Source organism: Sturnus vulgaris, chromosome 15 (genome assembly GCF_052056855.1).
Source record: "Sturnus vulgaris isolate bStuVul1 chromosome 15, bStuVul1.hap1, whole genome shotgun sequence".
NCBI classification, from domain to species: domain Eukaryota; kingdom Metazoa; phylum Chordata; class Aves; order Passeriformes; family Sturnidae; genus Sturnus; species Sturnus vulgaris.
The window spans coordinates 9,068,469-9,087,492 of record NC_142257.1 but is presented as its reverse complement, the minus strand read 5'-3'; the positions used below and the strand labels follow the sequence as shown (position 1 = coordinate 9,087,492).

Here is a 19,024-nt window from a genome sequence, read left to right as displayed (position 1 = left end):
CATTTTCCAGCGCCAGACGGACTGAGAACAGACTGAGCCAAGCTACCACCACAGGAGAGAGACTTTCTGAATTTGTCACCTCTTCAGAGCAGTGAGAGGTTTTGTTGTTTGGTATTGTTCATTGTTTGTGCTGGGCAGTGCTTTGCCTGTTAAATTAACAGGTTTTTTCCACTTGTCTCTGAAAAAAATTTCTTCCCAAACAAGTTAAAAGAAAAGTCACTTAAGTTTGCTTCCTGGAGGGGGTACCCTTTAAAAGTTTTCTCCCAAATTTGCCATAAACCAGAACAAATACACCACCCCAGGCAGAGAACTAAGAAAGAAAATGTAGAGCTCACAGGAAAAAATCCCGTCCCAAGTGTTGAGAAGATTCCTCCTGGCCACCAGCCCTTTTCCCGAGACCTTCTCATTCTTTATGGTGAGGTTGCAACAGGTTGCCCAGAGAAGGTGTGGATGCCTCATCCTTGGGAGTGTTCAAGGCCAGTTTGGATGGAGCCCTGAGCAATCTAATCTAGTGGAAGGTGTCCTGCCCACGGCAGGAGGGTGGAATGACAGGATCTTTAAGTCCCTTCCAACCCATAACATTCTGCTGGCTCTATGACATGACCATGAAGCATGGTGAGGCTGAGCTGAGCACCATGAGCTGTTGATGGAACAGTCAAAACTCAGAAACCTGTTCATGCTCCATTCAGGCTCATTAGCAGTACAACCACATGTTGCCTGCCCAGCCGCCTCTGCCAGGGGAACTTTCTGCTCTTTCCAGGTCTTATCAATAGCTGCTGTGTGGACAATGACAGTCAATGACAGCAAGGGAGCATGAGTCACAGCTGGCTGTCTCCTCCTGCCAGGACAAAGAACACCTTTGCTGCCACACCGTAGCTGGCTTTTGCAGCTTTGCTCTGCTCCCAGCTTCAAGCATGTCCTGCTGAGCTGGCTCATCTCAGCCAAAACCTCCTGAGCTTGTGGAACAGTTAGCCTAGTCTGGAGTGTGGCTGCAGCGCATCTAGCTCCAGATACTGCTGCTTCTCCTGCTCTCCAGAAATTGTGGCAAAGGAAGATCTCGGTACATTGGACAGGGCTGTTCTTTGCTCTCAAGAAAAGGTGCTGGATGGTGTTTGAGAGCTGCTCATGGAATGTCTGCCCTGACTGCTGGCTGGTGCTCAGGCAGGCTAGGATCTGTGGGGATATGTTAGATATGTTAGATGCCTGGTGCTGGAGGCTGAGGGCAATTGGTCCCAGGTCTATGCAGCACCATGGAAGTGCATCATCTTGTCTTGCCTGTAGGTCTGGTGAGAGATCGTCTCATGGGATATCATCTACTTCAGGCATTTGTCAAAAGAGTTCCCTAAATAAAAATAGAGAGATTGATATGATATATGATATGATATGATATGATATGATATGATATGATATGATATGATATGACATGATACGATATATTATATGATACGATGATATAGATACAGATGATGAAAAGACCAGAAGATTCCCTTCACTGTCTAGTTCTTCCTGGAATGCTTCTCCTCCAGTAAACTGTACCCAGTTCCTGGGCAAGGAAGGGCAGAGAAGAGCTTTTCAGCTGTTCAAAGTGGGACCCTCCATGCCTGTTTCTGATGTGTTTGTAGCCTCTAATTCATCTGCCATGCACATTCCTGCAGAGCAAGCACTCATGTTTTGCTGCCTACAGAAATAGGCTTGTTTGGTAGCTCCTGGAGAGGAAAACTATTTCTGCTATGTGCCCCCTGACATGTCTTCCCACAGCCTGGATCTGTCTGGTTGCTTTAGCCATGAATTTGTCCTCCTATCACCACTTACACATTGCTTCAGACTGTCTGTACATTGCTTTTTAATTTACTGGGCTCTGCTCATGGGACTCAGCCCCTCAAAGAGGGGGCTGAAACTGCTAAACCAAGCATTAGAATCTGGCTCCAGCTGCAGCAGTAAGGTTTAATGTCATTTTACTTGTATCTTGTCCAGCAGCTTAAGCCATTATTTGTTACTAACAGGTTAATATTTTAAAGGAATTTGAAAGTGAATTTACAGTGAAATGCATCCTAGCCCAGAAATTATTTACAGATGGATATGAAGTTAATAACTCCTTTCTATCTCTAACATATTCTGTCCCTGATGAGTTGATTATTTAATTGCCAGAGCAGTTAAGTGTGAATCTACAACAAGTTTCTGAGTCTGTCTCAGTTCCTTCACTGCAATGCTCTCACAGAGAAAATACACAGCTCCAGGTAAAACAGTTGGAAGTTCCTTCCTTTACATTGGTGGCATTATAAACCTGCTGTGGAAACTATGTAAACTGGTCAAAAGAGAGTAGTACTGTAAAAAAAAAAAAAGGGTTTGTGGTTGAGAAGGAGGCAGAATCTAGAGTGTTCAGGACGACACAATCTCCCTGCTACCCCTCTTGGCAGGGGGAAGATCAAAACCCTAATCAAAACCACACTTATTTTCCTCTGACCAGCACTTGTGAGTGGCTACAAGCCCAAGCTGGGACTCAGAGCAGCAGAAAGGATGGATCCTTTCCCAGTTTTCCATACGTCACTGCTGCCTGTTACCAGTAAAAGAAGATGTCATGCCAGCTGGGAGACGGAGGTGTGTGCACAGGTGTCAACAAACAGCGCTGTACTTGACAGCAGCAGATGGAGATACGAGCCCTGAGCCTCTCAGCCCATGGGCAGGACATGGCAGCTTGCTGGAAAGTACTTCTGAGAGCAAAGATGCCCCCGCCAGTGCCACTGCTCAAAAGCATCTTTGCTTTCGTGGTCCCAGCTCAGTCCAGTTCGACAAAAATCACAGAATCATAGAACGATAGAACAGTTTGGGTTGGATGGGACATTAAAACTCATCCAGTTCCAACCTGCCTGCCATGGACAGGGACACCTTCTACAAGGCCAGGCTGCTCAAAGCAGCAGAAGGAGCTGCAGCACATGTTCACCTGTGCACAAGCAGAGAGGTGCCTCAGCCTGGCTGGGAGTGACTCACCTGCTGCCAGTCCATTGCTGGCACTAAGGATAAACTCTTTTGGGGTGGCAGGCACTATGCTTCAGGGACAGACACCCCCTCACAAACCACAGAGGAGCAGGACACTGAGGGACTGAGCAAACATGGACCGTCCAAGCTTGCACACAGGTCCCTGCCCACGCTGGGATCATCCACAGGTTTGTGGGCACTGCCGTCAGCAAGAGCGAGTGCCCTGCACCCCTGGGTGTGTCCACAGGGACAGCTGCAAGGGCATCTCTGTGCAGTCTGTCCCTGCCTCCCTTCTCTAGGCCAGCAGCTGTTTAGAGTAAACTCTCCCTAACATGTGGTTTCAGCTCCAGGTTCAGTGTTGTACAAAGACCATGTCCAGTACTCTCCCTGAGTCAGCAGATGTTCTGAATTTGGCACGGAAATGTGTTACTCCCAGTTAAAGAGAATTCACATGATTAATGATTAATGCTGCTATCTGAATAATTACCTCATTCAGCCAGCTTTTCTTCTGGTTTTGTAAGAAAATGTGCACGAAAAATGAGGACAAAACCCTTTTCCTGTGTTAGTATACATGTGGAATAATATTTCTTCTAAAAAGAAGAAAGCAAGTTTGAGAAAAATAACTGATAAATTTCCACAGTGCTTGTGCACACATATTCTCTCCAACATTTATCCAGGGCCATAGTCCCCCACAAAATCCATTAGAGACCTCGTGCTTGAGGAAAACCTTCCTCATCAAGAATGAGCATTGTTATAAGCATTGAAAAATCTAAAGTTTCAGGTGTAGATTATCTGCACTGATAACCATGCACACAATATTCAATTTCTAGAAGCAATTTCTAGACAAAAGTCCCCTTCAGCCAACTCAGTGATAAGGTTTCCTATGTGTATGTGCATGCACATAAAGGAACATTGTTTTAAGGTCTTTTTGTGGAATATATTAATTTAGCAATGGAAATACCAATATTTTAAGGAAAAAAAATTGTATTTTCAGCCACTATTTTAGCATTCAGGATTTCTTGCTCATGAGCTACCAACATTTTCTGTAGTTACTAGAGCATGTAGACAAAATACATTTCAAAAAAATCCAATCTTGCATTTAAAGAAGGCAATGTAGCAAACCTGATGCCAACCTTGTCAGAAAGCATCTAAAACTGAAGCAAGGAACTGCCACCTACAGAAATCTAGCCTAGACAGAATAAAATTTACTTTGGGTTGTAGTGAAAACCTCAACCAGATGTATGTGTACAGAGGCCCAGGGCTAAGACATCTTTTTCAGAGCAGTCATGCCCCTGAAGTCGAAGAGGACATTTCTGATGGAATTGGTGAGCACAAGGAGAGCTGGTTGAGGATGGTGAGGAGGTCCTGTGCTGAATGGCCAGGTGCTATTCAGGTGTAAGACATTAGATAATTTGAAAATGCCACAGAGGAGGCACAACAGCCAGGTTGCGCTCAGGATCAGGTATTCAAGATTCAAGAGAGGGAGCCCAGCCTTCAGCCCCAATCAGAAAGGCATGTTAGGAATCCCCAGAAAAGGGTTTGAGGTCAAAACAGAAAATATCTTTATTCTGCTGATTGGTTCTTTCCTATCATTTGTGGTTCTGGCTGCACAGTTGAAAGACTTTAAACAAAAATGATTGAGGAGGGTGAAAAGGAGTGTCTTGCATAAAAGGAGAATAAACCAGATCTGAAATCTTGACTCTGGGAAAGACAGGACAGAGGGAGAGGCGTGTAACAGATGTATAGGAAAATTGTGACTACGACTAGAAGGAATGGTTCAAGGGAGCAATTGTTCACTGCTTACCAAAATACTGAAATTTGGGTTATCTCCTGAAAAGATTATATAGAAATTGGGAGTATCTCAAACGATGATGCAGTCGTTTCAATGAAGGGAACGCAGATATTTTTCAAGTGATTAAGGGTGTAAGACTTTTTATCCCCGTACTTATATCTTCAATTCGCGAGTGGAAATGATCTTCCCCACATCCCTATCTCTTCACACCGAGCCCCACGTTGCCTGTCCAAGGAGCGATGCTTCTCGTCCCGCTCCTCGGTGCCACAGCCCCGGGGTGATGCGCAGCCCTCTCTGCCGCCACCCCGACGGGCGAGCCCCGGCGCCGCCGCCGCCGTCACGCCCGGACCGCGACCCTCCCCGCCCCGGCCGGGCGGTGTCTGCGCGGCCCCCGCGGCGCTTTAAGCGGCGTGTGTGATATCACAGCGCCTGGAGCCGCGGGCGCGGAACGCCGAGCGCACGGAGCCCGCACCGAGCGCTGCCCGCGGGGACCCCCAGCCCCGCGGGACGGGCTCGGCGGCGCAGCATGGGAAGCGTGCAGCTGCAGGACTTCGTGGCGGGCTTGGTGGGCGGTGAGTGATGCCGTGAGCGCGGGTGAGGAGGCGGCGAAGGGCGCGCGGCCGAGGTGCCCAGGGATAAAACCCTCCGGGTCACCCGCGGTCTGTGCCTCCGCCCGGCGTCTCCCACGGTTTGCTGTGCTTTGGCACACAAGTGCGGCTTAATCCCACTTCCACGGGCGGGATAGTTAAAATTCAAGTTTAGAACGTGTGATGCTGCTGTGCGGGGCCGGTTTCCAGACGCCCCCGCATGCCCCCAGCTCCCGTCGGCTCTCCCGTCCTTGCCCCGTGGCTGGAAGCGCCGCCGAGCTCGGAAGGGGCTGTCAGCTGTCAGCCCGGGGCTCCCCGTGTCCCCATCCCCGGGAGAGGCACTGCCGGGTTCTCACCCCGCCGTCCCACCGCTGTCACCGGATAGGGCAGGGACTGATCCTGTCTGCTGGGAATTCCGATGGCAAGCACCCGGAAACAGATAACAGAAGGAAAAGGATGCCAAACGACAGGTAGAGACGTCAGTAATGGGACAAGGTTTACGGAACTGAGAGGTGCCCGCTGGGTTTGCCAGCAGTGAGGGTGACCAGCTCTGCTGTCCTCAGGGCTGCAGCAGGACAGAGGGTCCACTGTGGCACCAGCCACCACAGAGCAAACCTCTGCTCAGGTGACCCTTCAGACCGACACAGGAGCAGGATGTGAGGTGGCTCACAGGTGTCTTGCCAGATTAGGTTAATAAATTAGCAGACTAAAAACCCCAAAACTTCTGCCAAAAGTTCGTGTGAGCAGCTGATTTTGGATCTCTGTAGTCTGTGGTTGCTCTCTCTGCCCCACTGCCCTGTGCTGTTGCTGCACACCCTCGGCTATGGATCAGGATGTCCTGGGACGTTAACAGCCACCAGCACCAACAGTACTCAGCAATGGTGGCAGCTGAGAGGTTTCATGCAAAGCACTAGAACATGAGTGGTCCCAGGTCTGGGAGGAAAGGGGACAATTTTTAACACATTTTTAGAAAGGTTGTAATGTGTTGACCAAGGACATGATGCTCTTTTCAGTTCTAATCCACTATGAGTGCAAAATTACATGTAGTCCCCAAAGAACCTGTGGGCACTGGTTTGCACAGAGATTTGCTGGTGAGGAAGCATCACAATTTACCCACTCTCCACAAAACCTAAAACCTCCAGTGTTGTTTGCAACAAACACACAAAACCATATCCTGGCCATGGCACACAGGTGTTCCATTCTCCTGGAGAAGAGGGAAACCAAACTGTGCTCTGTGCTGACACCACAGCTCCTGGCAGTGAGCGGTGTGAGTAGGTGGGTGAATGGTAAGAGAATATGGGCCAATATCTCCCCAGAGAACCATGGGGAGGAAGGCAGGATGGAGAGATCTATACAGAACTGAGTATTTGAATCCTCTCTGACAGGTATCTCTATAAACTGCTCTTAAAATAGCAAAGGATGAGGAATTCGCACTGACTGCCCATTAGCGGTCAGCTAGGACACTACTCTGACCCAGGAGAAAGCATTGCCTTGTGTTGAACAGGAATCTCACAGTTCTGAGGCTAAATATTTGTGTGAGCTTACAGGAGTGCAAATGGGGTTGGTCCTGGACAGAATATACAAACATGACTTCTCCTTCTCCTCTGCCTTTGAGATGTAAAAGCTGAAGGAGTCCAGGAGAGTGTACATGGAAAAGTGTTTAAGTTCAGCTTTTAGCTGTTATCAGCGACAGGGCATCATGCTGGTCATTACTCTGGCTAGGCCCCTTACAACTGCTCCTATGGAAATCTTTTCTCTCCTCTAAACCCATTGCATCCTGTTCTGCCACAAAAGCTTCAATGCTTTGCATAATACTTTGCTTTCATTCCCAGGAGTTGCCAGTGTGGTTGCAGGCCATCCCCTGGACACAGTCAAGGTAAAACACTTTGAACGCTGTTCACATGTCACCACCCAAACCTCCACCAATTCAGACCTTCTCTCTAGCTGATACCTTGAAGGACCTTCACTTTATCCCAAAGGGGAATTTGGAATGTTTTCACAGACTCTCTGTGAATACTCATTTTGAATGAGAAACTAAAAGAACTGACTGATACGTGCAAGCTCCTCTGTGGAGAATTAATGCTGAAAATTAACCTGGCCTTACTTAATGTGTGGTTCACTGAACAGTTCTGCCAATGTTTTATTGAACTTTGCCACAGACTAGTACTCAAAGGGCACTGAGGGAACTGTATTTGTTTTGCTGCTGGCACATTTTAATGTGTTTTCCTAGTGCTGGTAATACTGGAAGGGCAGAGTTCTGAAATCATTATTGTGACACACAGTGTTTATGATTCCCTAATGATAATTATTCCTCCAACTGAAGGATTTAGAAAAGTAAGAAGGTATTTGTCAGCATGATGCAGACAAGCCCATGCACATGCCAATGCATCCTGACTCAACCAAACTGACCATCCCTACTGATGTAGAGATAGGAGGAAGATCCTGTTCATTTCTTTTTTTGCCCAGACATTTCTGGGCAGCTTTCATCACTTTAACTTCTCTGCCCTTGATGGTGTTGTTCAGCCTGAAGAATAGAAGGCTCCAAAGAAATCCTATTGTGGTCTTGTACTTGAGGGGGGTCTAAAATAAAGACAGAATTTTTAGCAGGGCCCATTGTGATAGGACAAGGGCTACTGGTTTTAAACAGAAAGAGAATAGGTTTAGATTAGATACAAGGAAGTCTTATACAAAAAGGTGGTAAAACATAGGCACAGGCTCTGCCACCAGAGAGGTGGGAGGATGACCATCCCTGGAAACATTCAAGGGCAAGATGGATGGGGCTCTGAGCAATCTGATCTAGCTAGAGATGTCCCTGCTCACTGCAGGGAGCTTGAACCAGATGACCTTGAAAGATCCCTTTCAACTCGAGGTATTCTGCAATTCTGTGACTGTGTTCCCCATTCTGCTTCAAGCCTGGCTCTGGCAGGGTTGCCAGTTGCCAGTTGTGGCAAACCCAAAAACCACTGGTCGTGTTTGCACCTTAAAGACCTTTGGAGGGTGATGCCAAGGAGGCAGGGCCCAGCATTGCTCACGCCACATCCCTTCCCCAGCCATCACAGCCATCCCCTTGCACACACCAGGCTCTCCTGGGATCAGGAGATGCCTAGCCAGTCCTACTCTTTCTGATCTGCTAAAGTGATATCAGCCCCAAGAGCATCCCTGTGCAAAGGTGAGTGCAGAGCCCACACGGGAGGAACCACAAGGCTGCCCACACCACCCAGCCATGGGCAGGGCACATTCAGCAAAGGCAGGCTCTGCCCAGCGTTGCCAAGGCAAATCCTCATCTCAGGCTGGTGGTCATGGCATCATTGCCTGGTTTTGAGGGAGTTTGGCTATGAGAAACCTACTCAGAAACATCGAGTTTCTGGATGCCAAGAAAGAGCAAGTCCATCCTTCAGTGGTTATAAAAACAACTGTCAGGCTGCCTCCTCTGTTGCTCTTGGCTTTGGGCAAGGCTTTGCCTTGGGAATACCAAGTAGGCAGACTTGTTTTGTTCCAAATTCAGGAGCAGGAAAGTGGAAAAGAGAGTTTTTACACAGCACTAGGCCAGCATAGGGGCTGCTCAGCAGCATCTGCAGCCTCCAGGAGATCAGAGGTCTTTCCCCATCTGAGTGAGGAGGCAGGACTGAGTATAAGGCTCTGTGGGGTAAGTGGCATCTACACCACAGTTCCCATCAAGCCACCTCTTCCCCCTTCAGCCATCTCTTCCCATCGTTTCAGCTTCTGTCAAACCCCAGCAGCTGTTTTTTCCTACGTCCTTGCATAACTCTAGAAGTTGTGCCTTTATTTTTTTCCTACCCATTGCATTCATTTCCCTAGAACTTCATTCAGCTTCTGGGTGTCACCCAAGAGCCCTAGCTAATCAAAACATAACAAAAAGGAGAACTTTCCAGAGGTATATCCCTACTGTTAGTAGCTGACTTTGTCACAGATGCCAGCAGGGACTTCAGTGCTGGGTGTTAACAGATTAGCTAAAAGGACGTGTATGTGAGAACACTCAGTTGCCCCCAGTTACTCAAAAAATATATTAACTTGGACCTCTAAATACCTGGTTACTGGGTAAAAGAGAAAAAACCAAGCCCATGGAGGCAAAGTGGACTAAGATTAAGCCAAGAGGGAACTCAGGGCTGGGCACTGGGGTCACCTTGTCCTGGGTCACTCAGGGTGCAGCCACCTTCCCCTGGTCTCCCCCAGCCCTGTTATCCCCAGTGTGAGTCACGTTTTGCTGTGTCTGCTCCCATGGCCTGAGCCTGTCTACATTGCACAACATGTGCTGGGTGAGCCATGGCAGCATCTTCATGTACCAGCTTGTTCTGAGTGCTCAGGAAATATTCTGCTTTTGCTGCTACTTCTCTGTGGCCTCTGGCCAGGCCTGGAGGGGAGTGGGGATGCTCCATGTGTGCAAACAGCTGCATGGAGCCACCCCGGGGTGAGGGGCGAACCTGGGCTGAGGGGTGAACACACACTTTGGTCCTTCCTGCTCCTGCCAGGGTCCCATGGTGGCACTGGCAGCCACTTGAAGGGCTCTGGGCCAAATGATTGTGTCATCCAACCTGCTGTTTGTCATCCAAGAGCTCCTACCAGTAATGAACTCTGGCAGACACACATTTCTTTGGGCTTTAAATTCCCAAACAGTTTCTGCTTCACCCTTGTGTAATCAGGGCTGGGCCAGTGGAGGGGATTGGACACCACCCCTCCAGCGCAGGTTGGCAGTGTCCCTTCAGACTTCATTGCTAGCAGCAGTGCTGACAAATGTAGCCAGAAATGTTTTCCCCATTTCCTAAAAACATTCCCGATGGAGCATGTGTGTCTTTCTATAAAAAATGAGCTCTGGCCTCAGCCAAGATGAAGCCTGAGGTGCTGTGAACAGTGTTTTCATTTCCTTGCACACCTCTAAGCCTAAAAAATAAATCCCTTGATAGGATGTTTCTAACGCAACCTTGTGAGCAGCTTGAATGAAAGATGATCTAAATACATACATATGAGAAGGGGAAATGTTTAATCCTGTAGGCTTTGTTGTGACTTACATGCCATTTCTTGCATCTGTTGGAAGGTGTACAACCAATTTGCTTTCCAGAAATAAAATGTCTTTTTTTGAAATTATATTAAACTGTGTTTTTGAGTGAAGCATGGAGAATTTCTGAGATGACACTGAATTATTTTAGCTCCAATTAGTATATCTGTGTCTCAAAATTCACCTTGGAGCAGAAAGGCCCCAGAAGTCTCCCAGGGGAACTCACCTCTCCTTTCTTTGCAATGCATCCCTGCCTTCCCTGAGAGTCTCCAAATGTAGAAGACCACACCACTCTCCAATGTCCACATAAATCAGGCCCTTGCCAATGGCAGCACTGCGCACCAGCAGCCTGCTGTGCCGGGTCAGGGTGGCTGGTCCAGACTGGAGAGCAATATGACAGTCATTGATTCCAGATGTTGCAGAGAGCTTCAGTCTGTAAGATCCTGCTTAACCTTGCTTCTGGCAAAGTTCAAGAGGGTGGATATATCTTATTTTACTGCTCAGTTCTCTTTATGACTAAGGAAGGACTTGCTCTCAAAACAAAGTACACATTGTTTATGTACCATGAGCCTCCATTAGGCTGGAAGAATAGAAATTCAATCACATTTTACAAATATCTTTTGCAGACTCGTTTGCAAGCTGGACAAGGATATGGAAATACACTCAAGTGTGTTATCACTGTGTACAGAAATGAGTCTGTAAGTAATTCATCGTACTCTAACTGTGCAAGTGTAGAGAGTGCAAGTCAATAAATAGATAACTATATATAGAAATTGTACAAAATACTGTTGACACCAGCAGTTATATAAAGACTAATAAAGTTTGGGCAATTAAGCCTGCAAATCCCTACAGTCTTCTCGTGCTTAACTCTAAGGAAACCCACTTGGTGACTCCTATAAGGAAAAGAGAGATCCCTGGCATGGAATGATCAGTGTCTCCATATGGGTTGCATCCACAGTGATTCTTTTGTCTGGCAAAAGTCTCCCAGACGGATTTTGCTGACTTTGGTGAAGCCAGAGCAAACACTGTCTATATGAGGTACTTCTACGTGGGTTCCTCTGCTTTCAACCATGTCTTGTCTTCTGCACAATCTTTATAAGCCTTTAGCAGCATGAACCAATTTCCTTTGCCCAGCATGTGCAAACAGTTGGTTCCAGGAGACATCTGCTACTTGGATTTGTAATTCATCCCTGACTACGGCAGGGGATTGGAACGAGATGACTTTCAGAGTCTTTTCCAACCCAAACCATTGTGTGATTCTGTGATTTCTAACCTGATAGACAAGTTGGGGTTTACACTACTCAGTCTTGCTCGGTCTCCTAAGCCCTGCTCCCTTTCCTGGGTAGCTGGCTGGCTTCTTCAAGGGCATGTCCTTCCCACTGGCCAGCATCGGCATCTACAGCTCAGTGGTGTTCGGAGTCTTCAGCAACACGCAGCGGCTCCTGAGCCAGCTCCGCCACGGGGACCCGGCCGGCTCGCCCTCGCTCACTGACATGACTCTGGCCAGCATCGTGGCAGGGGTCATCTCTGTGGGCATTGGCACTCCCGTGGATCTGGTCAAGATACGGCTACAGATGCAAACACAGCCATACAACAAAGGTAGGAAGCAGGAGTTTCTTCTTCCTATCTCTGCCAGTCTTTGGTACATACACAGAGCTTCACAACAACTTTGTTCAAGGCCCGGCTTTCTGCCTTGTGCTGCTGCAGTTGGGCTAAAGATTCCCCCTTTTGCCTGAGGATGGACCCCACCCTGCTCAGCTCAAGGGTAGGGCTTTTATAAATGGCATTTCCAGGCAGTTGGGATCTATAAGGAACATGAGGCAGGTCTGCTCAAGACCAGAAGCTGCAAGAAATTGTGAGTCCCTGGGCTGTGGAGTCCCCTGGTGATTCCAGCAGCAGCATCATGGCTGCCACCAGCAGTACCAGCTCCCCATCTCCCTCTGCACACTCTCAGTCTCATATATATTTACCCATAAACCTCTGTTGTTCTACCCTTCTCTGTTCAAAAGCAGAAGTTTCCCATTTACATTTAAGAAGGGCTGACTTATTTCACACGGGGTGCCAGATAGTCCAGGTGTGAGCAGGGTGGGTCAGGAGGGGACACCAGAAGGATGGCAATGGGTGGCTGTTCCCTGTCCACAAGCTGCAGGCTCCAGACAGCAGCTGAATTCCAGTGCAGGCTGCCAGCATGGAGTGAACCCCACCAGAGTACATGCACAGCCAAATGAAGACATGGAGCAGCTTCAGAGCTGAACAGCTTGGATTTCAGCATTCCACCTTTCTCACAATTACAATCATGTGTTTAACTGTGAAATGCTGGCATTTTTCTGTTCCTTTGGTAAAACAATATTATGTCAATTTTTAAAGCCTCCATGTGGCTTAGCAACCTAATGCCTTTTACAAAAACAACTTCGTCTGCATGGGAAGAGCCAGACTCTGAAGATGTTAAGGCTTTTAAAGATGTGACTTGGCATAAGTTGAAATTAAAATCCATGAAAATTGGGCACATTGCCTTAAACTCATTTGGAAGTCTCACTTGGCACATACCTATTGGGTGGTATGTCATGCATCTAAGGAATATCTGTCTTGAAGTGTCTAAATGTGTTCTGAAAATGGACCTAAATATTCTTTCCTAAAACTTTTTCCCCATGCTGTCTGTTGACTCCAGCAGAAGAAACTGGATGGCAGTGACTTCTAATCAATGGCAGTGGGCTTTGGAGAGGAGTTCTGTGGCAATATATTTATTCTAACAGTTGTATCTTTTTTTTGTTGTTGTTGTTGGTTTTTTTTTTTGTTGTTTTTTTTTTTTTTTGTAGCAAACGTTAAACTAAATTCCACAGTTCCTGGATCTCATGTGTACCGAGGCCCAATTCACTGCTTAAGGACGATCCTACAGAAAGAGGGGATAGCAGGAATATACCGAGGCAACGTAGCAATGCTCCTGAGGGATGTTCCCGGGTACTGCGCCTATTTCATCCCCTACGCAATGTTCTGTGACTGGATAACTCCTGATGGAAGCATTTCTCCTAATCCCTTCGCTATCTGGGTGGCAGGGGGTGTAGCAGGTAAGCACCTTTACTTCCTCACAGCATTGGCAAAACAAGAAAAGGAAGGTTCTCAGGGCAGATTACGAGGGTGGCTCAAGTGCCACCGCATCCTTCTGAACACCAGCAGAGGACACGGCACTGAATGACCTTCCTTCCCCAGGGCTGGGTTCCCTGGCACTACAGCTGCACTTTATGACTTGACAAACTTTATAGAAGTCCTGTTATCAGACCTTCATTGGACTCATTGTCAGTGGAGAACAGACAGTGCCTTCATTTCCCTCAGGGCAGCCTGCCAGTCACATTGCCAGGGATATGTGAAGCCAAGATGCCTCCAGAAGAGGACTTCAACCTGTTGGCTGTCCACCAGGAGGGTGTGCACCTATCCACACGTAGCAGAAGCCCAGTTGACTGTTACTGTTCTTTTTTCCACTTGTACACTTGCCAGTAAAACTGGCATGTGCATCCCCCACCATATGAAAGGTCACCCCTACTCCTACTCCCCACTTTTTGGCCATTTCTAAATTGCAGATCTATAAAGGCAAGTCAATCCTTAGCTCAGGTAATGATAACAAAATGCCCTCTCTATTTCTCTTCAAATAAAGAAGCCCCAGGTGCCTCTGGATAGCTTTTCTAGTGTGCCCCAACACTCATGTAGGTCCAAACAAACTCTTGTCTATCCAGCTGGACCATGGATTGAAGTCATGATCTTTCCAGAGGCAAACCATCCCATTCAGCTGCAGGCTAATGAATGGAAATTGGCATTTCTTTAGAGGAATGACAGGGTGTCTCACTGTGTGGAGCCTAATCCTGGCAGCTTGAGATGCACCTACCTGTTATTTGTATCCTCAGCTCAAATTCTGCTTTACAATGGAATTATCAGAAGACTCAATTTTTTTGTGAAATCATCCCAAGTGGCAGCTCAGGTTCTTCCCATGACATGTCCATGTTCCACCAGAAGCACAGCAGAAGATGTATTTGCACCTGGAGAAGCCCCACTTGGGTTGCCTACATCTGATCAGGAGCATAACCTCCAAAATCTGAACACTTCTTCCAGAAATATGGAACTTTCTTCCAGAAATACTGTTTCTGTGCGTGAGCAGGGTGAATGCCCTGACATGAAAATGCCATGAATATGATGTGATAGATGTGAATTTCTGAGTTCACTGACCTGTGGGCAAAAAAGTATAGAGAAAGAATTATTCAAATACTTCTGTATTTTTTCAGGAGCTGTTTCCTGGGCAGTATGTACTCCAATGGATGTTGTGAAAAGTAGACTTCAGGCAGATGGAGTTTATTTAAACCAGTACAAAGGGATCCTTGACTGCGTGTTGCAGAGCTACCAGAACGAGGGCTTGAAAGTAAGTGACATTTGAACTTAAATCTGGTTATTAGGTATTTAATTGTCAATTGGAAAATACAGTGGCTGTTAAAAACCTATCTGCAGAGTTGAGAGACAGCTAAAGCCAGTTAGTGCTAAATTATGAAAATGGCAGTAGGTAATTATAGTGTAGATTCCTACTAAATCAAAATAGTGAGAGTAATTATACATGTTACATAATGAAGAAATGAATGACTGGGGGTCACACACAGCTGGTGTAATTATCTTCAAACAACATTTCATGTTAGTGCACTTAATCATAGATATAATTTGTCTTATCACAAATCAGAGGTAGAAAGTCTTACCTCTGTGATTCTTCTGCAAAATGCAGAGGTCAAATGTTTCCCATTGACTTTGGTGTCAATGAACTGATTCTGGTGGGACTGTCCTGGCACTCTGGGTGTGTCTGGTCACCTTGGGCAGTGCTTTGGTGGAACTAATGCTGCTTTTGCACTGCTTGCCCTCATTTTGCACCAAGATAGAGTTGATTGTCAGCATTCTTAAATCAGAATTGCTTTCGTTTTGAACATGAAGAAGGGCTGTGTGCCAAACAACTTATCTCCCTTTTCTGACTTTGTCTTTTAGTGTAATAAAACATATATTCAAGCTTTTTGCAACCTTGATACCTGCAAACTTTGCCTCAGTTAAATATGAATGGCAGAGAATAAAGGTTTGCAGCTTTATTGTGTTGCCAAGGCATGGTTGTGGAGGTAATGTCTTCTGATACTGAAATAAATCTGTATTTATCATTGGACCAGCATGTAGTCTTAGCTCCAAAGTGTTAATTTTCACATTCTGAGACAAATGTAACAAGGAAAATACAAACAGGAAAATAACCTGCAAAATCACATGTCAGTGTGATTTCAGTATTTGACAACCTGCCACTATGTTATGCCAGCTATCACAGGAGCCTGTGGTCTGGTTCAGCTTTTGCCACTGAGTGAAGACAGTCACATTCATGTGAAGCACAAGCACCTGGAGAGATGCTAAGGACTGTCCATGGACAATCAAATGGGGGACAGGGTGCCCAGGCTCTCTGGCATCTGCCATGTGCATTCCACATGGTGTGCGCCTTCATAGCAGGGCAGCTGAAACGGGAATTTCCATGGGTTTTCCCTTCTCTCTCCATCCTCATCCTCATCCTCGTCCTCGTCCTCGTCCTCATCCTCATCCTCATCCTCATCCTCATCTTATCTTCCTTGTCCGGCCTGAATTAACAACTAAAAGAGTTTTCTGGTGGAGTTCCGTACTTGTAGTTTTTCTGCTGCCACATCTGGACCTGCCCCAAAAAAGCTGTCAGTAGGATTGAGTAATTAGTTGATAGCAAAATTGGGTCCTGCTCTTGTAAGGAAAGTGTTTTTAAATGTTGGGAGACTCACAACTGACAAATGGCAAACTCAGGGCTGGATGTTTTCATTCTGGGAAAAAGGAACAGCATTCTCAGTGCTGGAAATAACTGCCTGATGTACACAAACACAACTATACCCTTCTCTTTCTCCCTACCCAGGTGTGTTCATTCTGATAAGAAAAATTTATTTATCTGGACTTTTCATTATTATTTAACTTGGGTTTCTTGTATTACTTTATGGATAATGAAAAAGCATTGAATTTCCTCCCAGAAATTTCTCTTTCCTAACAAAATAAAACATCCCAATAAATCATATAATATCCTAAATGTCCCAACACTGCAATTTCACATTGCAAGCTTTATCTAAACTATGTGAACATATTTTGATTGTCTCAAACAAGTCAGCACTATGCTTAGTATTTATTGGAAACAAGATGTAATGGTGTTTAGTAGAGTTCAGTAATTTCAGGGGGAAAATGGGTTATATGCTTAAATCTAAGGGCTTCTGATCTCAGGGCCAAAATTTTTCATGGCTTTTTACAGTAGCTGTGGGAACTTTGCCATTACAAAGCCTGGAAAGGGGTCTGGTTGCTGATGTTCCTTTTCACATCTATTCTGAACTTGTGGTGTTTAGTGACTTATGATGAGCCTTGGTGGTTAAAGGAGTGATTTTGTGAGAAACAGGCCAGCAGAGATACCCCCTGGAACCATCATATTGTGAACAGACTCACCCCAAAGTGAGCAGTTTGTGCATGTCCTCGCACACACCAGGCACCAGGGTGTGGTGTTAGTAGAGAGGGGGCTTCAAAGGGAGACCAGTCAAGGCCAGAAGTCAGGAGTGACAAGGCTTTTTCAAAAGCCCTTTACTGCTCAAGCATTTAAAAGCCATATAATCTTTCACTCTTGTACCAGCCAGCATCTTTTAAAAAGAAATATATTGACCAGAAAAAGGAAATCATGAAGCTGGTATTTATTATCTTAATTAAAGTGCTGGGTTATGTATGGGTACTAAAGTTTGACCTAAGACTCATGGGAAAATATCAGCTTATATCAAATATTTTTCCCTCAGGCAGTAGTGAGAGAGCTCTCAGCAAGGTGCAAAGGAAGCCTGGTTTTCAGTTGATTGAGAAATTCCTTCTATGCTCAAAGGTGAAACCTGAAAAATTGTCCCTGTGGCACAGTGCCCACATGGCTGGGCTAGCTCACAGCCACACCACTCCCTCTCCACTTGCCAAACATCTTCTGTGCCCACAGACCCAGCCCTGGGGCTCAGAGCATTTCCTGCATGAAAACAGAGCCTTCTTGTACCCTGGGGTCTGCATGATCCCTACATGTTTATGCATGCCAAGGGAAGGAAGGCCAGGCTGGACGAGGCTTGGAGCAATATGGTCTGGGGGAGGTGTCCCTGTCCATGGTGGGGGGTTAGAACCAGGTGAGCTTGAAGGTCCCTTCCAACCCAGAGCACTCTGTAGTTCTGTCACCCTGTGACTGTAGCTAGGTAGGACAACACTGGAAGACATTTTAGATTTCTTGCTTTCTGTTTCACACCAGTTCCATGAGGCCAGTTTTTACCCTTTACCTCTTTAACTCTGGCTGGTATCTACAGATGGGGGTCCATAGGGATCACAGAGCACAATGATGCCAAACCAGGCACTTCTGCTACTGTGTTCCCCTTCCCCAGTGCAGACCTCAACTAAGACCAGCAGCGGGAGTATCTTCCAAGAAAACCCAAAAGATTTGGTTCTTCAGAATCCCACCATGACTTCATTCAATGTTTTCCTCTTCTTCTTCTTAAAATGGTCCATATATTCCTATGTTCTAATCTTGCTCCATTCCCAACAGGTGTTTTGTAGAGGCCTCATGGTCAATACATTGCGGGGATTCCCATCGAGTGCAGCTATGTTTCTTGGCTATGAACTTTCTCTCAAAGCAATGAAAAGATGCCAAACTGAGACCAGTCCCTAACTTCCAGGTCAGCACATAAAGACCCTCTAGCTTTATTAAAATTACAGAATTAATCTTGGAATCAAATAGAGTTGCAATTGTATAGCTCCTTTGACAGTCATATAACTTACATGGGTACCTACACCTGAATAGCCAAACACAATTTGGGTCTGTGGGATTCAGAGCAGACTGCAAATTTTAGTTTCAGTCCACACCTCCTGGAGCTTCACTGTAATCTGTTCTGATTGTTGTGATTATTTTAATTAGTATCAATCAGAAATAAAAATCTGAAAGGAGATTATTCTCTATTATTTTATAAGTTTTGAAATATCATTTTTACAATAGTCACCGCACAGTATTCCTCACTTGTTGCACCCCCAAAGGTATGAAATTAAGCTCTTTTAAAGTGCCTTGACTATCAAATCACTGTTTGACTCTTTCTCTCATTAACTTAGAGTTACATAAAGGAGCAGCATTAAAAACATCTGATTAAAGAAACTTTTTTAGCAGCTAGATACTCAAGATTTTTCTTGGCCATCTCTGCTGTTTTCTGCGGTACTTCATAAATCTCCCTCTTTCTTATTTCAAAAGTGTTGCCAAGAAGACAAGAAAGTCTCCTACTTTCCTGAGCCAGACCAGCAGTGTGGTGTGAGTGAGGGCTCAGCTGCTCTGACTGAAGACTCCCATCCTGCACCTACAGCAACTGCTGGTCCATGGAGGACTCCAAAAATCTCACCAGCTCCATCAAATCCAAAAACTATTTTACTATCAAATCTTTCATCGTTGACTAAGAACACCTTAACAATTTCGGTGGTGGTGCTGGGCTTCTTCAGCAATGACATTTTTCCTATTGAACCAGGAAGACAATTTACTTCCCTTTCCCAAGGGATGTACCCAAACCCAGCCCACCTCAAATCATCAAGGGAACATCTTTTGTA

General features: G+C 46.1%; 1 protein-coding gene across 1 annotated transcript; it reads left to right on the top strand.

Annotated features, from left to right (window-relative positions):
* Positions 1-7,192: 7,192 nt before the first annotated feature.
* On the top strand, positions 7,193-18,816 carry SLC25A48 (solute carrier family 25 member 48). The gene is made up of 7 exons (XM_014883449.2): positions 7,193-7,231; positions 10,996-11,067; positions 11,716-11,968; positions 13,186-13,434; positions 14,641-14,774; positions 17,985-18,114; positions 18,678-18,816. Exons 3-6 carry the CDS (start codon positions 11,737-11,739, stop codon positions 18,105-18,107), a joined length of 738 nt encoding a protein of 245 aa, XP_014738935.2. The 5' UTR covers positions 7,193-7,231; positions 10,996-11,067; positions 11,716-11,736; the 3' UTR covers positions 18,108-18,114; positions 18,678-18,816.
* Positions 18,817-19,024: the final 208 nt, after the last annotated feature.

What these genes read in the sequence shown, in the direction of transcription:
- SLC25A48 (XM_014883449.2), top strand. Translation starts at nt 11,737, where the DNA reads ATGTCCTTCCCACTGGCCAGCATCGGCATCTACAGCTCAGTGGTGTTC. An exon ending in AACACAGCCATACAACAAAG is followed by an intron (nt 11,969 to 13,185) that starts GTAGGAAGCAGG and finishes TTTTTTTTGTAG; the next exon opens with CAAACGTTAAACTAAATTCC. An exon ending in GGTGGCAGGGGGTGTAGCAG is followed by an intron (nt 13,435 to 14,640) that starts GTAAGCACCTTT and finishes GTATTTTTTCAG; the next exon opens with GAGCTGTTTCCTGGGCAGTA.